Raw genomic sequence first — 20,221 nt, forward strand, 5'->3', positions numbered from 1 at the left:
GCATTGACTATCATCTGGTATAATTGACTGTCATTGGAGGACTACACCTGGGTATATATGACCATCATTCCTGGATGAAGAGACTTTCTCCTTTTCCCTATCCATACCCATGTCCAAACTTGTAGCAGGGTCCTGTACTGTTGTTCCCTTTGGGGAAGGGGGCCAAGTAGGCGCAGAGTCAATGACACAGACTCTGGGAGAATGTTGAAACAAGCTGCTCAGTTTATTCACGAAGAGACAAGTATTATATATCCTCCACCCCACCCTGAGGGAAGGTCTGATGAATATGCATCTGCTGGTGTGACATGGCTGCCTATCATTGGTACAGATCATCTCCAGATCATGTCTCAGCTGCTGTTGCTAAGGCCCTTAGGCAGATTCAGGTTGGCTCTCAGAAAGTATCTTTTTTTACTGGTTTGGGCTGGCTGGTCCTCAAGCCTGTTAGGGATGAGTCATCCCACATATCCATCCCTTCTTATTATTTTATAGGACATGCTCTGTGGGAGCTAAGGTGCATTGCCCTAACCTTGTTGACCCCACCTCAGGAGAGCTCAGCTTAATAGACTGTGCCTGCCTTTGGTTGGCTTACCAAACAAGCTTGTACCTGTCATTGACTAGCAGCCCTCGAAGAGCATCAATCCTGGAGAGCTGTCTGGGTGGTGGGCTTTAGACAGTAGCCTTCTGTATCTCAGTGAGCCATGTATGCATTATCTCTTGGAGGACTTTGTTCTAGGTGTCTGAGAGCCAATAAAACCTGTAGGGTCGCCTTTGTGGCTGCCTTCTGTTGGTGAACCTATTGCAGAAGATATTTGAACAAGAGAAGAATTAGTCAAAAATTCAGTCTTAAGGACATGGTTGGGACCCTAGTCATATTATTGTGCTAATGGAAGTCTTTCTGGTGATGCATTAGCGACCTTGTAGGGGGTGAGGCAATTGCTTGATATCTAGGGTCGTGTGCCAGTGATGACATGACCTTTACTAATGCCACAGTAGCAGGGCAAATCATACATTACCCCTCTGAAAATTCTTCTTTGACCAATGTCTCTTGGTCTGTTGCTGGATGCACATCTCTTGAGGGTATCCATATTGGCATGGTGGTATTCTGGGGGAAAAAATGCAAGCATACCTTCACCCCCAGGTTAATAGGTGAGCAGGTAGTGCCATTGAAGAGCGATGGGATCCCTCCATCGCACCAAGAGCAATGGTGTCTCCTGAGGCAAGTAAATAGGTGTGTTGTCTAATTTGGGCTTGTGTGACAGGGTTAACCTATGGTTCTTGGTCCATGAGCATCTCAAGAAACATCGATGTTATATTGTATATTAGAATGAGCCTGAGCCTTGGCCTGATCATCATAGGCAGCTCACCAGTTAAGGAAGACCAAAGGCTCCAACTAAGCCTTCATCAAATGGTACCAGTCATAGTAAGTCTGTAACTGCACTGCTCATTGCCGTAGGACTTGCTCAAAATACGGCAAGTCAGGACCTGACTCATTAGCAGCCTTAGGGACCAAAGACAGGTCTGCAAGAGGGGTAGGTATCCATGGCTGGTTGGAAGCATTGGGGTCCACATTAACTGAAAATGCCATGGTGGGCTTGTGTGGCACCATAGGTGGAATAGGCTAGGAGGTATGCAGAGCAGCTGTCTCAGCAGGCAGACATCCAGGCAAATCACTCCATGGATACTGCAGTGAGGGGGTAGCCGCTCGAGACATGAGGGAAGCAGAGAGAGGGGCTGCCAGTACAGGCTTGGGTGCTGCCACAATTATTTCCTCTCTCTCTCCATCCCTTTCCTTCACTTTATGCCTATTTCCATCCATCTCCTTGTCAGCAGAGGCAGAGGAAATATCAGTCATGGATGGAATGGAGGTGATAGATAAGTTGGTGCTACATTGTTCTTGCCAGTGATTATTGTGGGCCTTAATGACCTCTTCAGTAGAGGAGGACTTTAGGCCATCGATCATAGCCAACAAAATGGGCATAAAAACCAATTGGAGGGTTACTCCTGAGGCCACTTCCTTTTTTTCTGGCCAGAAACAGAACTCTCATCCAAAGATCAGGTTTCCACATGTTCTCTGAAGAGATCCATGGAGCAAGCTCCACAGCCTCCATCCAAAACCTTACTAGTTCTGATGTTGTAGCCCAGAGACCCTGGCTGGTTAGGAGGGACTTGAGGGCTCCAGTAGGGGCCTCTTTACGGTGAGGGAGGAAATTTCCCATAGTATTAGAAGGTGTGATAAACAGCAGTGACTGTGGCTCTGTTTCCTGAGGGTCCAACCCTTATATGGAAACACCAGGCAAGCCTGAACAAAAGCATGTACCACCCTACCGTGCAGACAGACTCACAAACAAGACAAACACAAGAAGAAAGTGGGGATCCCAGCATTTACCTGCTGAAGGGACCGAAAGCACGCAATGTACAGGGGCCTACTCACCGAAATACACCACTCGAGGTGGTACTCAACCAGTGCCGCACATGAGTAAAGGGAGACAAACAGTCCCTGTTGCCAAGCATCAGATGGCCCGGGTTTTGGCACCAGATGTGGCAGGGTCCTGTGCTGCTGTTCCCTTTTGGGGAGGGGGCCAAGTAGGCACAGAGTCAATGACACAGACTCTGGGAGAATGTTGAAACAAGCTGCTCAGTTTATTCACGAAGAGGCAAGTATTATATATCCTCCACCCCACCCTGAGGGAAGGTCTGATGAATATGCATCTGCTGGTGTGACATGGCTGCCTATCATTGGTACAGGTCATCTCCAGATCATGTCTCAGCTGCTGTTGCTAAGGCCTTTAGGCAGACCCAGGTTGGCTCTCAGAAAGTATCTTTTTTTTACTGGTTTGGGCTGGCTGGTCCTCAAGCCTGTTAGGGATGAGTCATCCCATACAAACTTACCATTTCCCTGCTCTGCCATCCTTCTCATTGCCTGAACCCCCCCTCCCTTCCTCCTGAGAACTGCTGATGATTTGTGATTGCTGCCATTTGGGTTTGGATTAAGGCCCAGGGCACCAATAGGCCAGAAAGTGAGAAGGGTCATGTACAGGGGGAGAAGACCAGCTGAGGAAACAGAGCCCTGGGAGCTGGCCATCAGTCAGTAAGATCCTTCTGGACCACAGTTTTGATCTCTTCTCCCTCCTTTCTGTTCTCTGTTCCATGCAGAACCAGTGGGAGCTCTCATGCAGGGCCAGGGAGCTGTCTACCTCCCTACAGCTTCCATCTCTGTGCAACCTGCTGGGTAGGGGCTGGGAAGGAGGACAAGGCCAAGGGACCAAGGGGCCAAAAGACCACAGGTTCTACAAAGAGCCCATGCTGTGGAGAAGAGGAAGATAAGCTGCCCAGAAACAAGGGGCTTTTCAGAATCTAGTGGTCAGAACAGGATGGGTGGCTTCCTTCTTGTGCTCCGTGTTTGGTGGATGAGTGGGCACAGGAGGCTGTTTCTGATGAAAGGGAGGCTCTGGGTGAGTCTTGTCCCACCATCCAGGGACCTTGGAGAGGAGGACCCCATTCACAACCTTGTTGATCCTCTGGGCATGACTGGACTCTCCAAAGGCCAGCTTTGGCTTTGCAATCATTCCCCCTCCTAGGATGCCACCCCAGTCCTCAGATGGAATGACCCTAACTTTGGAGACATCCCTGATTTCTGGGAGTGTCCAGGCAGGCTCATCCCTATCCTTTTCCTCATTAGTACCGCGCCCCCCCCGCCCCCACTCACCTCTATGGCCCTGAACAGCACCCATTGCCTGATGGGGACAGATGGTTGGGACATAGGAGTGTCCCGTGCTGTTACTTTAACATTCACACACCGACATCTTACTTTGGAGAGCGCATCTCTTGTACCCTGAAGTCTGTGACTGTGGCTGTGGGAGAGGCAGCATCCATGCTTGCCCTTCCCATTGGGAACCCAGGAGCAAAACAGGGAAAAGACCCGAACACCCTCTGAAGAGAACTTTATGTGAGAGGGTGGGGAGCCGCTCTAATCCAGGGTCTCTGTAGGCCAAGGTCGCAGTCATCGTGGGAAGATGCTGCCATCTACAGCCTCTTCCAGGATTGTCTCAACACGCCTCCGCTGTTGAAAGGGGTTAGGGTCAGTGTGTGATGAGGCACGGGGCCCTCCTATCCACTCCCACCCGTCTTCGGTTTTGCCCGCACCTCTTGACGGCCCAGAGGATCGGGGATCTTCGTGGGCTTCAGTTGGGGTGGTAGGAACAGTTCTAGCCGGATGGCGGCGCGTGCGGAGCCCTGCTTCTGGATCAGGAGAGCGATTTCCTCTGCCTGGGAAGCGAGCTTACTGAGCAACCCTGGTGAGCTGTCCAGAGGCAACTCTCTATCTGCCTCCTCCCTCCAGCAGGGTGGGCCCTCTTTCGGGGGCGGGGGGGCGCTTCCAGTAGGCCCTTTGCATACCCTCATTCGGGTGTAGCGCAACCTCAGCGCCCGCACTCGGCCGCGGGCTTCTGCGGCCTTGAGAACGCCCAGAAGCCTATTCTGACGCTCAGCTGGTGGTTCAAATGCCTGCGTCCACATGCGTGGGTCGGGCATGCAGTAGGGTATCTCCACTGACTCGCGTGGAAAGATGGAGGCAGCCGCGCCTGCGTCGTCGAGCAGGTCTCCAAAGAGCAGGTAGCGGTGGCGTTGTTTGGGGAGCATGGCCACCAGCCTCTCCTGAGTCAAAGCCCAGCCTGGCTTCGGAGGCTCTGTAGTCCACGGGCCCTTCATGCCTTTCTTGCCAGCTCCAGCTCCTGGTTCACTCTTTTTGGCCCGCTCCCGTGCACCCTTTACTCCCGGGGATGGCATGCTCCAGTCTGTGGAAGAAAGGGGACATCCAGCTACTTAGGGGAACACTATGGCTCTAGCTGTGTTTCTGTGAAACTTCTTGTAGCCACTTAACTCAGATCCCAACTGGTAGCTGACCCTGTGCATATCTGCAGCAGGGTATGACTTTCTAATTCTCTCCAGTTTTAGGAGTATACCCAATTTAGGGGTATAACACCAGATGGACTGTCCTGCATGCCGCTGGTGCTCCACAGCCCACATCACTATGGTCATGGGTCATTCGGCGTCCCCTGACTCTGGAGCTCCATAGATTGGTCTGGTCCTGTGCCTCGATCCCTAGTCTTTGGTTGGGGTAAGGTTAAGGGCATGACTCCTTTATAAAGGGCAGAGGACCCCACCCTGTTAGTGTGTCTTCACGTATCTGCGTGTGTATGTGAATGTGTAGTATTGCAGGTGTATGTGTGTTTGTATCTGTGTAAGGATGCACATATGTACACTAGGAAGCTCAGCCTCTGTTCTGACCTATCTCCAGGGTAGAGATGTGGGGAACAGAACCCAGGGAAGCCGGACAAAGGAATAATGGCTCAGAGTGAGAAAGGAAGCCAACCCTAGCAACCATTGCCAACCTAGCCGCAGCTCCTGACTTTCTGTAGGTGAAAGGAAGAGACGTGGTTGAGTGCTCTCCTCTAATTTGTCTAACCCATTGCCCACCTACCAGCTCAGCATCCAGGCCTCCCCACCCAAAGTCCTCACACCCTCATACTTTCTGCCTTTTCTGTGGGAAAACACGCTTCAGTTTTGAATCTCTGGGCTTGTTGATTATGTTGCTTAGCAACCTGGAGCCCCACCCTCCCAGTCCGCAGTATAGTGCACTACTACACAAGTATTAAGGTACAGGGATTAGGGCCATGTGTGTGTGTTGTGTCCTGTCCCAGGTCCTCTCCCATGGACCCCTTGAGTGTAGCTGAAAGTTTTTCTCCTGTCTGCCGGCCTCGAGGTCCTGCAGCCGCTTATAAAATAATCATTCAGAGGCTTAATATTATTTACAAACTGTATGGCCTATGGAAGGCCTCTCGCTAGCTAGCTCTTATATCTTAAAATAACCAATTTCTATTAATCTGTATGTTTTGCCATGTATCTCGTGGCTTTACCAGTCTGCCGGCATGTTACTTCTCCTTTGGTAGCAGCTGGCGTCTCTCCAGACTCCACCGTTCTCTTTCCTGTCTCTCTCCTTGGATTTCCTGCCTGCCTCTAAGCTGCCTTGCCATAGGCCAAAGCAGTTTATTTATTAACCAATGGGAACAACATATATTCACAGTTCTTGTTTGATACTGTTTGTTATATACAAAGCAAACAGCCCACAGAATGGAAGAAAATCAAGTGGTTGATATCCAGAATTTATAAACAATTACAGCTGGGCTGTGGTGGCTCATGTCTTTAATCCCATCAGAGTCAGGCTGGTCTCTGAGTTCAAGGCCAGTCTGGTCTACAGAGAGAGTTCTAGGACAGCCAGGGCTACATAAAACCCTATCAAAAAACAAAAACAAACAAACAAAGGGCAGAAATTAAAAACTAAAGAAACAAAACTATCAATCAACAAATGGGCAAATGAACTGAATAGACAGTTTTTTTTTAAAGAAACACAAATGTTTAATAACTACTTAGAAAGTGTTTAATATTCTTAGTAATCATTGAAATGCAAATTAAATCTGCTTTGAGATACCACTTCACCCCAGTCAGAATCGCTATCTGACAACAAATATTGGAGGGGATGTGGAGAGAAAGGGACTCTTATTCAGTGTTGGTGAGAGGCAAGTTAATGCAGACATTGTGGAAATCAGTTTGGAGATTTCTTAAAAAACTGAAATTAGAACTACTGTATGACTTAGCTATTTCCTCTCTGGGCAGAAAACTCCATACCCTACCATAGAGATATTGGCACTTCCATGTTTATTGTTGCTTTATTGACTATATTAAAGAATTGGGCTGGGTGGTGGCGGCACACGTCTTTAATCCCAGCACATGGGAGGCAGAGGCAGGCAGATCTCAGTGAGATGGAGGCCAGCCTTGTCTACAAAGTGAGTTCCAGGACAACCAGGACCATTACATGGGGAAATCCTGTCACAAACAAACAAAAGAATCGGAATCAAACTAATTGTGCATCAACAGATGAATGGATATTGAAAAATTAATGTACATATATAAAATGAAATACTCTTCACCTTAAAGAAATGTAATTCCCACATACGCAGACAATTATTAAGTAAGAATTGCATTTACAATGTTCAGTCTATTTTCATTTGGCAAATTCAGGGAAACAGTCCATTATTAATCCTATCTTGGTGAGTCCAAAGTTTTGTGCCTAAGTTACCTTCTATCACAACTAAGGAAAACTATAACTATCTAGTCTTCAATTCTATCAAAGATTCCAGAAGGATATAATATTACCTGAGTAAAAAAGAAGTGCAGAGCAAGCAATGTCCAAAACTAAGAGAGGACAGAGACATCTGGCTGCCTGGATAGTCACCCAAGGTTCTTCTGTAACATTGGGGCATTCATCTTCGGCCTGTGGGCCTAAAATATCTGACAGACTTTTCTGTGAAGCAGGAATTTTGAAGGACTGTCCTATCTAGTCTTGGCAATGTTTGGCAGTTGTCTTCTTTTGTGTCCTGCTTGTCCAATTTGGACAGCATCTGTCAGCAGTCGTGGCAAGGGCAGTTTCTTGCCCAGTGGCTAACTTTTGCCCCAAAGAAAGCAAACTCCATATGAAGGTTCTTTGATGCCGATCCTCTTCTCTGAAGTAGATTGGTGCTGCCAGGAGCAGATGTGTCTCATTGTTATAAAAAGCCTTATGTTATTATGTTGCATCTTGGGGTATCACAAATAATGGGGATCAGACCACCGGAGTCAGATAATCAGAAGCAAATTATTTCATCACCATGAGGTATCAGAACTTCTAACTAGTTAGCGTCAGAGGCAGGTCAGGCTCTGACTGTGACCCCAAACACAGGGTCCTTTTTAAAGCAAAAGCCACAAGTCAGGGGGCCAGGGTTGACATAAGAAAAAGAATGTTTACAATTTGACTGTATATTCTGGAAATTTACAACTTGTGATAACATTTTACAATTAGTAGTATAATTTGTGATAACAAGGTGTTTGTACAAGCTTAACATCTAAACAACTTTCTACAAACAGGGGGTTTGTTGTTTGTAGAAGCAAGACTGTGGTTCTCTTAATACAACATAGCTTGGGTCTTGTCTTAATTTTTAACCAACTGTTCTTCCTGTGACTGAGAATATAGGGCAAGGGTCAAGTGATAGAAGAAGCTGGATAGGTGGGCTAATGTTCAGATTTTCTCTGGGCCTTTCAACTAAAACATTTTAAATGTCATATTCTATAGGTCTTTGAAGTATTTGGAGATCACCTATCTATCTAAAATATAGATATTTTATATCTGTTTGACCTTGAAAATATACTTAACATGTCTATAAGTTTGATTGTTGTAGATGACTATTAACCTGTATTTCTTTTTGTCCTAAATAGCTTTTTGTTTTGTTTTGTTTTTGAGACAGGATTTCTCTGTATAACAGCCTTAGGGGCCCTGTAACTAGTTCTATAGACCAGGCTGGCCTTGAACTCACAGAGATCTGCCTGCTTCTGCTTCCTGAGTGTTGGGATTAAAGGTGTGTGTCACCACCACCCAGCTCCTAAACAGCTTTAAAGTACTAAAACTTTATATTACATTTTAAAATGATTTGCATAGGTACAATATGTTAAACAAAAATAGAAACATAAATATACAAAAATCCATATCAATGTAAAATATTTGAGACTAGTGGTTGTTTAAAAGTAGACTCAACAATCCACCCTTTTTTAAAAAAGGGTTTATATATATATATATATATATATATATATATATATATATATATATGTACTCTATCTGCATGTACCCCTTTATTCCAGAAGAGGGCATCAGATCCCATTATAGATGGTTATGGACCACTATGTGGTTGCTGGGAATTGACTCAGGACCTCTGGAAGAGCAGTCAGTGCTCTTAACTGCTGAGCCATCTCACCAGCCCCCAACAATCCACCCTTTTATCCCATCATTTCTATACTATATCCCCCTTTTTGCCCTTCAGAAAGAGATCCCTGAATCTAATCTTTGTTCAGCTTTTTTCCTGACCATAACCAATAACAACTTGTAACCAACCCCCCTAAATGATGACAAACATCCACAACCCACCAAATGACCAAAAGCTACCCACCCCACCTCTTGGGAATGTGGGCATTGTATTCTCTAGACTGCTTCCTATTGTCTGTGGGTGACAGCATCTTTAGGGAACCTGAGAAAATTGAGATAATGGTCAAGTCCTGGGAAGACTAGCCATAGCATTTGTTGTCCAGTCTCTGTGCAATGGGAAAGTGCAGGGCTTATCTGCAGTCTTGGCTAGAATAATCTATGAGGCTAGACTCTCTCAGCCAGCAGCCTTGAAGCTGTTCTGTATGCAGAACTCTGAGGAAACTACAGCAGAGGCATTCTGAGAGACTAGATTACCTGGGCTACCCCTTTCATTGGTGTCTGGTCCCCTTGTTCTGAAACACACACACACACACACACACACACACACACACACACACACACACAACTTTCAAAGGTAACATACATATCATCATTAACACAAATTTTCAAAGGTAACATACATATCATCATTAACACAAACTTTCAAAGGTAACATACATATCATCATTAACACAAGTATGGACTGTGTGTTGTATACAAGCCAGCCAAAGATGATTTTTGTTTATGTTTGAGCAGGTAAAATATGTTACCTGTCTATTAGTTTTTCTAGATTTATTTCTTTATGTCTGTAGTTTGTATTTTCAGGGGGTCTCCCCCTATCAAATCTGTTCCTCTTTAACCTAGAACAAATCCACAGCCTTTTGTTTTCTGTGGAAACAAAAGCATAACTTCTTTCCCAAAGCAATACATTTCCTGACTTCCATTTTAAAGTTAAGGCATTCCTAAAGTATCTGGGCTGGTTTAATTCAGCAGGTTCTTGCACAATCCAGTGTTTCTCAGCAGCTGTCATTTTCTGTTCATTAGCATTCAAAAAATTCAAAATTAACAAAGCACCAAATAAGGTTCAAACTCCCCGTGTTCTATTTTCCATCCTTATGTGGCTTTTTTTTTTTGGTATTACTTTACTTTCTCTCTTTTTTAAAAAAATACACTATTGGTGAAATTATTATGGCCACTTCATGTAGTTAAAAGGATATTTATTTAATGGCGTAACTCACAAATTAAGGGATAGGTAGATCGCAGGGTCTGGGGAAGGTGTATCGCAGTCTAGCGATGTTCTCTGGAGCTTTGCTCGTTCCACCTCCACCGTTCAGGGGCCCGGCACAGAGAGAGCTCTCCCCCATCCAGCTCTGGGTCTCCAGGCGCCTCCCCTGGCCCCGCCTCGTAGGCGTGACAGTTGCCAGAGTCTCAATGGGGGTTGGAATTTCCAGATCCAAGCTGGAATGGCTACCCACTACAATACACTGGTGTTTTGCCTGCATGTATGTCTGGGTGAGGGTATTGGGTCCCCTGGAACTAGAGTTACAGACAGCTGTGAACTGCCATGTGGGAATTGAACCTGGGTCCTCTGGAAGAGCAGTCAGTGCTCCTAACCACTAAGCTATCTTCCCAGCCCCTATTTTACTCTCTTTTTAAAGACTTTATTATCAAATAGCTCCCAACAGAACCCTTTTCTAGCCCTCAAGCATTTGCATTCCAATACTCCTAGGTTCTTCCTGATCTTTTCTGTGCAGGTCTTTGGGGTTAGTGCTGGACTTTGGCACCAACATGGAGCTTTTGAGGAGGAAGATTCTGGTCTTAGGAAGAAACAGAATTGGAGAGGCTCACCAGTGGGCCACCTCTTCCAAGCAGACTTCCTGGAAACACAATACTCAATTGGAAATACACTGTTACTATGGATCCATTCTTTAAGACAGAGTCCTGGACCTTCTCAGCCTCTCAGGACCTGTGCTAGGAAGACATAAGGATGAGGGGTTGGCCAGTTCCCCTGGTAGGGTGGGGTCGGGTCACACAGGGAGCAGGAGAAAATACTGTTCTATAAGAAGGCACTATAACTCCTCTGCATTTATGGGGCTGGAAAACTCTGTGAACCAAAGTTCTTGAAAAGAATAGCACCTTCCAGTGAACCTTCTGTTAGGTGTATTAATTGATGAGAACTTCAATGCTTGTGGAGAGGTTGAAGTGTTACAGGTACAGAGCATAATTACAATTTCTCATGGGCTATCTTTAGCCTTCTTAATAGTCATTACTTATTACCTCTGTGTCTAGCCTAACATCATTGTGACTAACAGGTGAAACCTTTTGGACAATATTAACAGACTACTAGATTCCACTGACCCAAAGGCTAAGCTTGCCATCAGATAGCATCTGAGGTCTGTAGCCTGAGCTTTCCCTACTTTGCTGCAACTGCCTACCTGATGTTTCTACCAGTTCATTTGAAAAGTCCCTTGATTTATGGGTTTTTTGTTCTGTTACTATAACATTTCACAAAACTGTTATTGTTTGGAACATGGAATTTGGGGTAGCACAAATCTGTATTCCTGAGCCATGGTCACTCATATTTGGCTCCAGGATAAACTCTCTCTTATCCCATTTGAGGTGAGAGCTGTGTTTTTGCATATACAGTTATAGTACCCAAGTGTGGGACTCCAAGAGTGAATCACTTTTCATAGGAGGAGTCACCTGCCTTAGAGCCAGGAACTAGCATGGAAATTTTTGTGTCCAAACCATTTGACATTATTTCTTTAGGTAGATTTTGGTCCTGAGTGCTGGGATTAGAGGTGCACACTGCCACCACAACTCCTGAGTTCTTTTTAAACCCACTGAGTCCATTCAGTGCTGCACATGTGGATGTGGATATAGCGCTATTACTGGCTACTATCAGGGGCTGCATCCCTGAAGAAAATGACTCTCCTTCCGCTAGTAATTGCCAGTCACTCTAGGTCAGCAGTTGAACGGCCCTTTCTTGGGGTTGCATATGCATACCAGATCTTTACAGTATGATTCATAACTACCAAAATTACCGTTATGAAGTAGCAATGAAATAATTTTATGGTTGGGTGTCACCACAACATGAGAAACTGTATTCAAAAGTCATAGCATTAGGAAGGTTGAGAACCACTGTCTACATTATCCATTGTGTTTGTTTGCTTTGAAAGCATTTTGGTTTTCAACCACTCAGTTTCTGGTTTGCTTTCAGAATTCTATTAATTTGCTAGCATTCAGTCTGTTTTTCCTTGGACACTCTTTCCATATCAATTTAAAGAAGGGAGGAAGTGTTTGAAGAAAAACATATTTGGTACTCCAATTGGTTTTATGTTTGATGATAAAACATATGTTAATTGAACTTGCAAGTATTAGTGAGAAGGAGGGTGATCTGAGTGTGGTGGCACATGCCTTTAATCTCAGCACTGCAGAGGAAGAAGCAGGCAGTTATCTATGAGTTTGAGACCAGCCTAATCTATATAGCAAGTTCCAGCCCAGCCAAGACTACATACATATCAAAACCCTGTCTTAACAACAACAGAGAAGACAACCTGACTTTATACTAACTAACTTTAATTTATTTTGTGCACTTAACTAGAAGTCCTAACAACAAAACAAAACATAAATGGACAGTGTTAATTCGAGAAATCCACAGAGTCTGCTTAAAGGGTGAAGGAATATATTGGGGGGAAAACTCACTATAGTGCTGGAAATTTAAATCGTAGGGTCTTGGAAAGCTGAGGTACAGTCCAATGCTGTTCTGCTGCTGAGATGGTCCACACCATCCAGCCCACGAGAGAGAAGAGTGCAGCCTACATGTGGCTCAGGTCTTAAGGATAGCCTCAAGCTATGCCCCAGGGGCAGATACTTCAAGGTCATAGGTAGGTAGAACAATTACCTGCTACATCTGTAGGGGCCGTGTTACAAGGTCATAGACAGAACAGCTATCCACTACATCTCTCCTTCTTGTCTAAATAAGAAAGTTCTAACCAAATACAAAACTATATATAATAGGAACGATTTTCAAGTATTGTCCAGGAGAGGGGAAAGGTAATAAACATAAACAAAAATAGAAATACAACCAGGGAGAACAACATCAAACAAGAGACACATGCTAAAATCCAGAATTGTCCTGAACATAGGTAAATGGCATGTTACAGAGATTGCTCCAATAGCTGTTCTATCTTAAAGAATATAACTTTATTATCTGAAATGTTCTTAGCTAAGATATATGAGAGGATTGTAAGTGTCACTATCTAGTCTTCAACCCCATCAAAGACCTGAGAAGGAAAATAATATTCCTGAGAAAACAGGAAGTGCAAACAAGCAATTTCTGAAAAACTGCAGGAAAAGACAGAGACAGCTGGCAGCCTAGACAGTCAGTGGGTAGAGCATGAGACTCTTAATCTCAGGGTCCTGGGTTTGTGCCCCACGTTGGGCACCACATAATGTGAGAAATCCATGGAGTCTGCTTAAAGGGTGAAGGAATTTATGGGGGTGGAGAGAAACTCACTACAGCATGGGAGATTTACTTTGGGTCCTGGAAAGCTGAAGTACAGTCCAACACTGTTCTGCCACTGAGATGGTCCACACCATCCAGCCCACAAGTGAGTGGAGAGTGCAGCCTACAGGGCAGGTACTTCAAGGTCATAGGTAGGTAGGACAGTTACCTGCTACATGTCTAGGGGTAGTGTTACAAGGTCATGGACAGAACAGCTATCCACTACACAGTGTGCTTAATTGGAATTTAAAAATCATTAAATAAAAATAAATTACAAAATTGGCAATATACAAAAATTAATAGGACCTCTAAAAACTAATCTAAGTTAAAAGGAAATGTTATAAGGCAAAGGCAGGCTGATCTGTATGAGTTTGAGGCCTGCCTGGTCCACATAGGAATTCTAGGCCAGTCAAGGCTACATAGTGAGACCTTGTCTCAAAAAGCAAAAAGAATTACTTTTAAAATAATTTTAGTTGTGATGTCAAAGCTAAAGATAAGTTCTGAGGACAATTCCTTTCTGTCATCTACCCTTCTCTGACCTTGCCTCTTCCTCCTTTGTTTTCTAACAGGGCAAAATTTACATAAAAATTATTTTGAGTAGAGAGAAAAGAATTCTCATGTTATATTAAAAATTCCCAGCTGGGCAGTGGTGGCAAACACCTTTAATCCCAGCTCTTGGGAGGCAGAGGCAGGTGGATCTCAGGGTTTGAGGCCAGCCTGGTCTACATAGTGAGTTCCAGGACAGCTACATAGTAAGACCCTGTCTAAAAAAATAAAAATATAAAAAAAATTCTGGGGATTGGAGAGATGGCTGAGAGTTTAAGAGCATAAACTTCTCTTATGAGGAACTGAGTTTGGTTGCCAGCATCTAGGTTGAGTGATTTACAACTGCCTGTAACTCCAATTACAGAAATCCAGGGAAATCTGATGCCTCTGACTTTGACAGTACCTGTACTCACATATACATACCTATACACAAATATAAACATACACATAATTAAAAATAAACCTTAAAAATATCCCACTTGGGGGGCTGGAGAGATGACTCAGAGGTTAAGAGCACTGGCTGCTCTTTCAGAGGTTCTGAGTTCAATTCCCAGCAACCACATGGTGGCTCACAACCATCTATAATGGGATCTGGTGCTCTCTTCTGGCATGCAGACATACATTCAGGCAGAACACTGTGTACATAATAAACAAACAAATAAATCTTTAAAAAATATCCCATTTGTGGGGTTAGAGAGATGGTTCAGTGGTTTAGAGCACTGACTGCTTTTCCAGAAGACTCAAGTTTGGTTCCCAGCATCCACATGTCAGCTCAAAGTGTCTGCAACTCCAGTTCCAGGGAATCCAATGCCCTCATCTGGCCTCCATGGGCACCAGGCACACAGGGTACACAGACATACATGTAGGCAAAACACTCAAACTTAAAAAAGTCACATTTGTAAAAGCCAATTTCCTTTTGGAAGCTCATACTGACTCTTAGAAATATTTTCTTTCTCTGTCCCTCTTCTTAAATTTTAAAATATATTCTTTTTTTTTCTTTTTTGGTTTTTCAAGATAGGGTTTCTCTGTGTAGCCTTGGCTATCCTGGAACTTCCTCTGAAGTATATTCTATTTAGTTAAAAAAAATTATACTTCCTTACCTGCTCTGTCTCTGTATCTCTTTGTGTCTGTCTGTTGCTCTTTCTGTCTCTGTCTCTCTCTGTATGCCACATGTATTTGGGTAACCCTGGATGCCAGAAGAGGGTGTTGGAATCCCTGGAGCTGAAGGTGCAGGCAAGCTGAAGCTGCTTGCCATGTGTGCTGGGACCTGGTCCTCTGCAAAAAGCAGCAAATGCTCTTAAGTCCTGAACCATCTCCTCAGCCCCTCTATTTTCTCTTTGAGCAGCTTTTTTTTCTCTTAACCCTCCTGCTTATGCTTATGTTTAAATATCTTTATTATACTGATTAGTCCTAAAAGTCTTTTCAGTGTCAAAGCCAGTGCTTCTGGTTTGATCTTAGTTAAGATCCCTAAGTCTAGGAAACTCCTCAGGCTGCTAAAGCTGAGGCAATATAGACAATATCGAGTTATGTCACTTGTCTCCTCACCACTATCATTTTGGAAGCTCATGCTTAGATTCAACTTAAAGTATTGTTAGTGAATGTGCCAGACTATCAGTGACTGATCTGTCCTGATAAGTCGTGGTTTGTATATTGCTGCAAGCCATAATTACCCCTTTGCATTGTGCATTAGCATTTTCAAAAGTCAGAGATTCAATTATTATCTGTCTGGCTTCTGAATGTGGTATCATTCTATTTAATGCTGAAGACAGCCTTTGTAAGAAATCAGTGAAGGTTTCTTTTGGGCCTTGTATAACATTTGTAAATGACTCGATTTTCCTTCCTACTTCTTCAATTCTTTTCCAAGCATTCAAGGCTGACATTCAGCATAAAGCCATGGTGTGGTCATCATATAGAGATTGCCTTTCTACATTAGCATAATATCCCTCTCCAAGAAGTTGATCTTGGGAGATTTCCATACCTCTAGCCCTACTTCATTGTTGTTCAATGGTCTTAGCCTCATCCTTCCACCAGATCCTCCATTGTAACTGGGGACCAGCTTCTAAGACAGCTGTAAACAAAGCTCTCCAGTCTTGAGGGATAATTCTATTACAAGTTGACCATGAGTTTAACATCTGCTTTACAAACAGGGAATGCATACCATATGACACTATAGCTTCTTTGAAGCTCCTCAAATCTAACATTTTCACAGGAGTCCAGTCAGCTCTTACACAGCCTCGAGCATTTGGCAGTTTCTGTAAGGTTACTAGATAGATTAAGGTTGGCTGTTTGAAAACCTTAGGCTGTCTTTCTGAAACTGTCTAATGCAATGCTGAGATTGGTTCACCTTTAAATTCCTCTGTCTGGGTCTGAATTTCTCTATGATCTGTTTTAACAAGTTTTTCTAAAATTTTTATCTTTGCCCTCACATTAACCAACATTTTAAAATGATAAAACAGAAATAATTAAACTAATATTTATAATTAACATTACATAAATTCCATCTACATTAATCATCCTCTCATTTAGTTGTTCCATTTCCATACTGTCAAATGTATTATCAAAGACCAAATTCCCTCCATTGTAGAATGTTTCCCATTTTTCAATGGGGGGCGTGCAGCATGGGGATTCTTTTTTTAACTAATTTCTCCCTTTAAGAATTCCCAACTGGGCTGGAGAGATGGCTCAGCGGTTAAGAGCACTGACTGCTCTTCCGGAGGTCCTGAGTTCAATACCCAGCAACCACATGGTGGCTCACAACCATCTGCAATGAGATCTTGCGCCCTCTTCTGGCCTGCAGGCAAACATGCTGTATACATAATAAATAAATAAATCTTTCCAAAAAAAAAAAAAAAAAAAAAAAAAAAAAAAAAAAGAATTCCCAACTGTTTCACCAAATCTGCTGACAATGACAATTCAGATGTGAGGCTGACTGCTTCTGCATAGAATAGTAGAAGCCTGAGTGGGTTTCAAGGCAGCTATCTAGTATGGTAGCAGCCCAAGAGGGGGATCCAGGCAGAACCCACAACCCACCAGGAGAGAAGCCAAAGAGCCAGTCGTCTGCACAAGGGAATTCGAGAAAGCAGCTAACTCCTATGGCTTTTGGAGCCCAAAAAAACTAATGGAGTTTGTTGCAGAGAGGCTACAACAAAAACTTAGCTAGCAAGTTAGGGACTCTGGCCCACGTGGAGTGGAGACTCCAGCTATAGGTCTGGGACCTATAAGGCCACAGACAAGTGACTTTTTTGTGAATTAGTGCCCCACACATTGGATGCCAGATGTTGTTTGAATTTTACATGGTCTTTGAATAAAAAACCAGAACCAGATATCAGGGTGAAAGCTGAAAGATCAGAGAAGCAAAACAGCCAGCCACTTGTTCTTACCTCTATGAAATCCTTAGTCTAAAAAGAGTGAGTTCCTGTTTCCTCACATATGGTGGTATTTTATTTGTACTGAAATGTGATTTTAATTGTATGTTAATAAATAAAGTTGCCTGGGGGTCAGAGCTATTAGAGCCATAGCAAGAGCGTGGTGGTGGTGGTGGTGCACGCCTTTAATCCCAGCGCTTGGTAGACAGAGCTAGGTAGATCTCTGTGTGTTCAGGGATACAGCCAGCACTGGAGACATATGCCTTTAAGACCTAGAGGGCTGTACTTACAGGCAGTGACGAGGCAGTCATGTATTTGGGTTTACAACCAATGAGAAAGCAGAACAGAAAGACTATATTAAAGACAAACACACAGGAAGTAGCTCTCTTTTGGAGAGGTAGGACCACCACAGGAGGAAGGGTAAGATTTTAGTTCTGAGCTCTGATCTCTTGGCTTTCTCTTTTACATTGGTTCTGTGTTTCTTATTTAATAAGACGGTTGGTTACATCTACACTCACACATTATACTGTTCTCTGTCCTGCTATATTACTTCCTGGGATTAAAGGCATGTGTGCTTCCCAGTACTGGGATTAAAGGTGTGTGCCACCACTGCCTGGCTCTGTTTCCAGTGTGGCCTTGAACTCACAGAGATCCAAATGGATCTCTGCCTCCCAAGTGATAGGAATAAGGGTGTATGCCACCACTGCCTGACCTCTTTGTCTAATCTAGTGCCTGGCTCTGTCCTTTGATTTTCAGGCAAGTTTATTAGGGTACACAATATATCACCACAGTTGCATTTGTTTAACTCTGTGAAGCTGTGTTACTTTGCCTGTCTAAAACACCTGATTGGTCTAATAAAAATCTGAATGACCAATAACAAGGCAGGAGAAAGGATAGGTGGGGCTGGCAGGCAGAGAAGATAAATAGGAGGAGAAATCTGGGAGGAGAGATCAAGAGGCAAGAAAAAGAAGAGGAGAAGGACATTGGAGACCAGCCACCCAGCTACACAGCAAGCCACAGAGTAAGAAGTAAAGAAAGGTATACAGAAATAGAGAAAGATAAAAACCCAGAGGCAAAAGATAGACGGGATAATTTAAGTTAAGAAAAGCTGGCTAGAAACAGCTAAGCTAAGGCCGGGTATTTATAAAAAAAGAATAATCCTCCATGTGATTTATTTAGGACCTGGGTGGTGGGCCCCACAAAGAGTAAAGAGCCAAAAGAGTTATTAAAAAAAAACAAACAAACTACAAGTCGGACGGTGGTGGCTCACGCTCTTAATCCCAGCACTCTGGGAGGCAGAGGCAGGTAGATCTCTGTGAGTTCGAGGCCAGCGTGGTCTACAAAGTGAGTTCCAGGACAGGCTCCAAAGCTATACAGAGAAACCAAAAAAAAAAAAAAAAAAAAAAAAAACACAAAAAACAAAACAAAACAACAACAACAACAAAAAACCCACCACCCAAAAAAACCCAAAATCAAAACAAACAAACAAACACTACAGTTTGTTACCTTTACTAGTAACAAAAATGCTGGAGAGTCTAATGACAAAGCTGTTACCATTGTCATCTCTCAATGTGAACCATATCAAAAGGTCCTGGATCTTCCTCTCTGTTGATAATAACACCAATTCTTCCCAAGTTAGCATTCTCAGTCACCACACACAGGTTAGTAGTGTCAGTTTTGATGAAGTCAGTTATCTTGCTTGTCTCCAAATCAGACTGAATGGTATCATTCAACTTGATAAGGTGGTCAAGGTAGCAAATGGTTTGAATATCATGGGTCACCAGATATGGAATTATTTTTGTGCCCACAAAGATCTTTCTTACTTTGAAAAACTTGCACTTTGCCTGCTCAAGTATAATATGATGAACAGCAAAGTGCCCCTTGGTGTCATAGATCCGACAGAAGTTCTCTCCAGTCTTGTTAATGCTCATGACATCTAAGTATGGTACGTTATATCAATCCTGACTTTGCCAACAATCTTAATGAAAATTAATCAAAATTTTTTTACTTCCTCTCCTGTCAAGGCACATAAGTCTGTTCCTTAGGAAAATGATAAAAGGTAGAGATTTTTTCAGCTTGTGGGAACCAGTGGATGGACGAGGAGTAAACACGAAGGTCTGTTTATTCAGTATCCAATATTTTGGAGCTGTGATGTCTCTTGGGACCATGAACCATGCCTGCGCTTATTCCCTTTCTTTCCTGCCTGTCTTCTCTGCTTTCATCATATCATATATTATTCTGATTATTATTATTTTGTTTTGCTTTTGAGACAGGGTCTTGTAAGCGGATTTTTCTGGCCCACTAGCCAACTCCCAAATAACCACACAGAGACTTATTAATTATGAAAGCTCAGCTGATAGCTTTGGCTTATTTCTAACTAGCTCTTATAACTTAAATTAACCCATTATTAATTTACTTTCTGCCTCGTGGCTCTAATACCTCATCTCCATAGTGCCCATACTGATAGCTCTGCATCTCATGGTGTCTCCTTTCTTCTTCTCAGCATCCTCTCTGTCCTGAATATCTTGCCTAGCTATTGGCTGTTCAGCTTTTCATTAAACCAATCACAGTGACATATCTTCACACAGTGTAAAGGAATATTCCACAACATTGTATGTAATCACATCCTACTTCTTTGCATTTAGAAGCTAATAGCATAGAAAAAGGGGAACTCTGCCGGTTTCTTCCTCTACAATGCTCTGAGAAAAATTCTATAACTTGTTTTCTATGACTTCTATAACTTTTTCTTTCCAAGACAGGGTCTCTCTGTGTAGCCCTGGCTGTCCTGAAACTGGCTCTGTAGACCAGTCTGGCCTTGAACTCAGAGATCTGCCTGTCTCTGCTTCCCCAGTGCTGGGATTAAAGGCATATACCACCACTGCCAGGCCGACTTCTATGACTTTTAAGGTCAAAATAGGTGAATTTAGACTCAATGCATTTCATTTCATGAGAGGTTAAAAACACAACTGCTGTATG

The 20,221-nt window shown here is 43.4% G+C and overlaps 2 protein-coding genes and 1 pseudogene across 6 annotated transcripts in view; 1 reads left to right on the forward strand and 2 right to left on the reverse strand.

The window, feature by feature from the left end:
* Nucleotides 1–20,221, forward strand: part of Oprl1 (opioid related nociceptin receptor 1) — a 45,303-nt gene that overhangs the window by 2,431 nt on the left and 22,651 nt on the right. The window lies entirely within an intron of this gene.
* Lkaaear1 (LKAAEAR motif containing 1) lies at nucleotides 2,617–5,998 on the reverse strand. Of its 5 annotated transcripts, none has more exons than XM_076571457.1 (4): nucleotides 5,916–5,998; nucleotides 4,396–4,793; nucleotides 4,144–4,266; nucleotides 2,617–4,060 (listed from the first exon to the last, which is right to left on the reverse strand). In XM_076571457.1, exons 2-4 carry the CDS (start codon nucleotides 4,783–4,785, stop codon nucleotides 4,001–4,003), a joined length of 573 nt encoding a protein of 190 aa, XP_076427572.1. In that variant the 5' UTR covers nucleotides 4,786–4,793; nucleotides 5,916–5,998; the 3' UTR covers nucleotides 2,617–4,000. The 5 variants fall into 5 exon arrangements, with proteins under 5 accessions (XP_076427572.1, XP_042132942.1, XP_076427571.1 ...); XM_042277008.2 differs by lacking the exon at nucleotides 5,916–5,998 and adding an exon at nucleotides 5,528–5,579; XM_076571456.1 differs by lacking the exon at nucleotides 5,916–5,998 and adding an exon at nucleotides 5,480–5,568.
* LOC102905441 (small ribosomal subunit protein eS4-like) lies at nucleotides 18,738–19,413 on the reverse strand (annotated as a pseudogene).

The sequence above is a fragment of the Peromyscus maniculatus genome, chromosome 4, assembly GCF_049852395.1.
Source record: "Peromyscus maniculatus bairdii isolate BWxNUB_F1_BW_parent chromosome 4, HU_Pman_BW_mat_3.1, whole genome shotgun sequence".
NCBI lineage: Eukaryota > Metazoa > Chordata > Mammalia > Rodentia > Cricetidae > Peromyscus > Peromyscus maniculatus.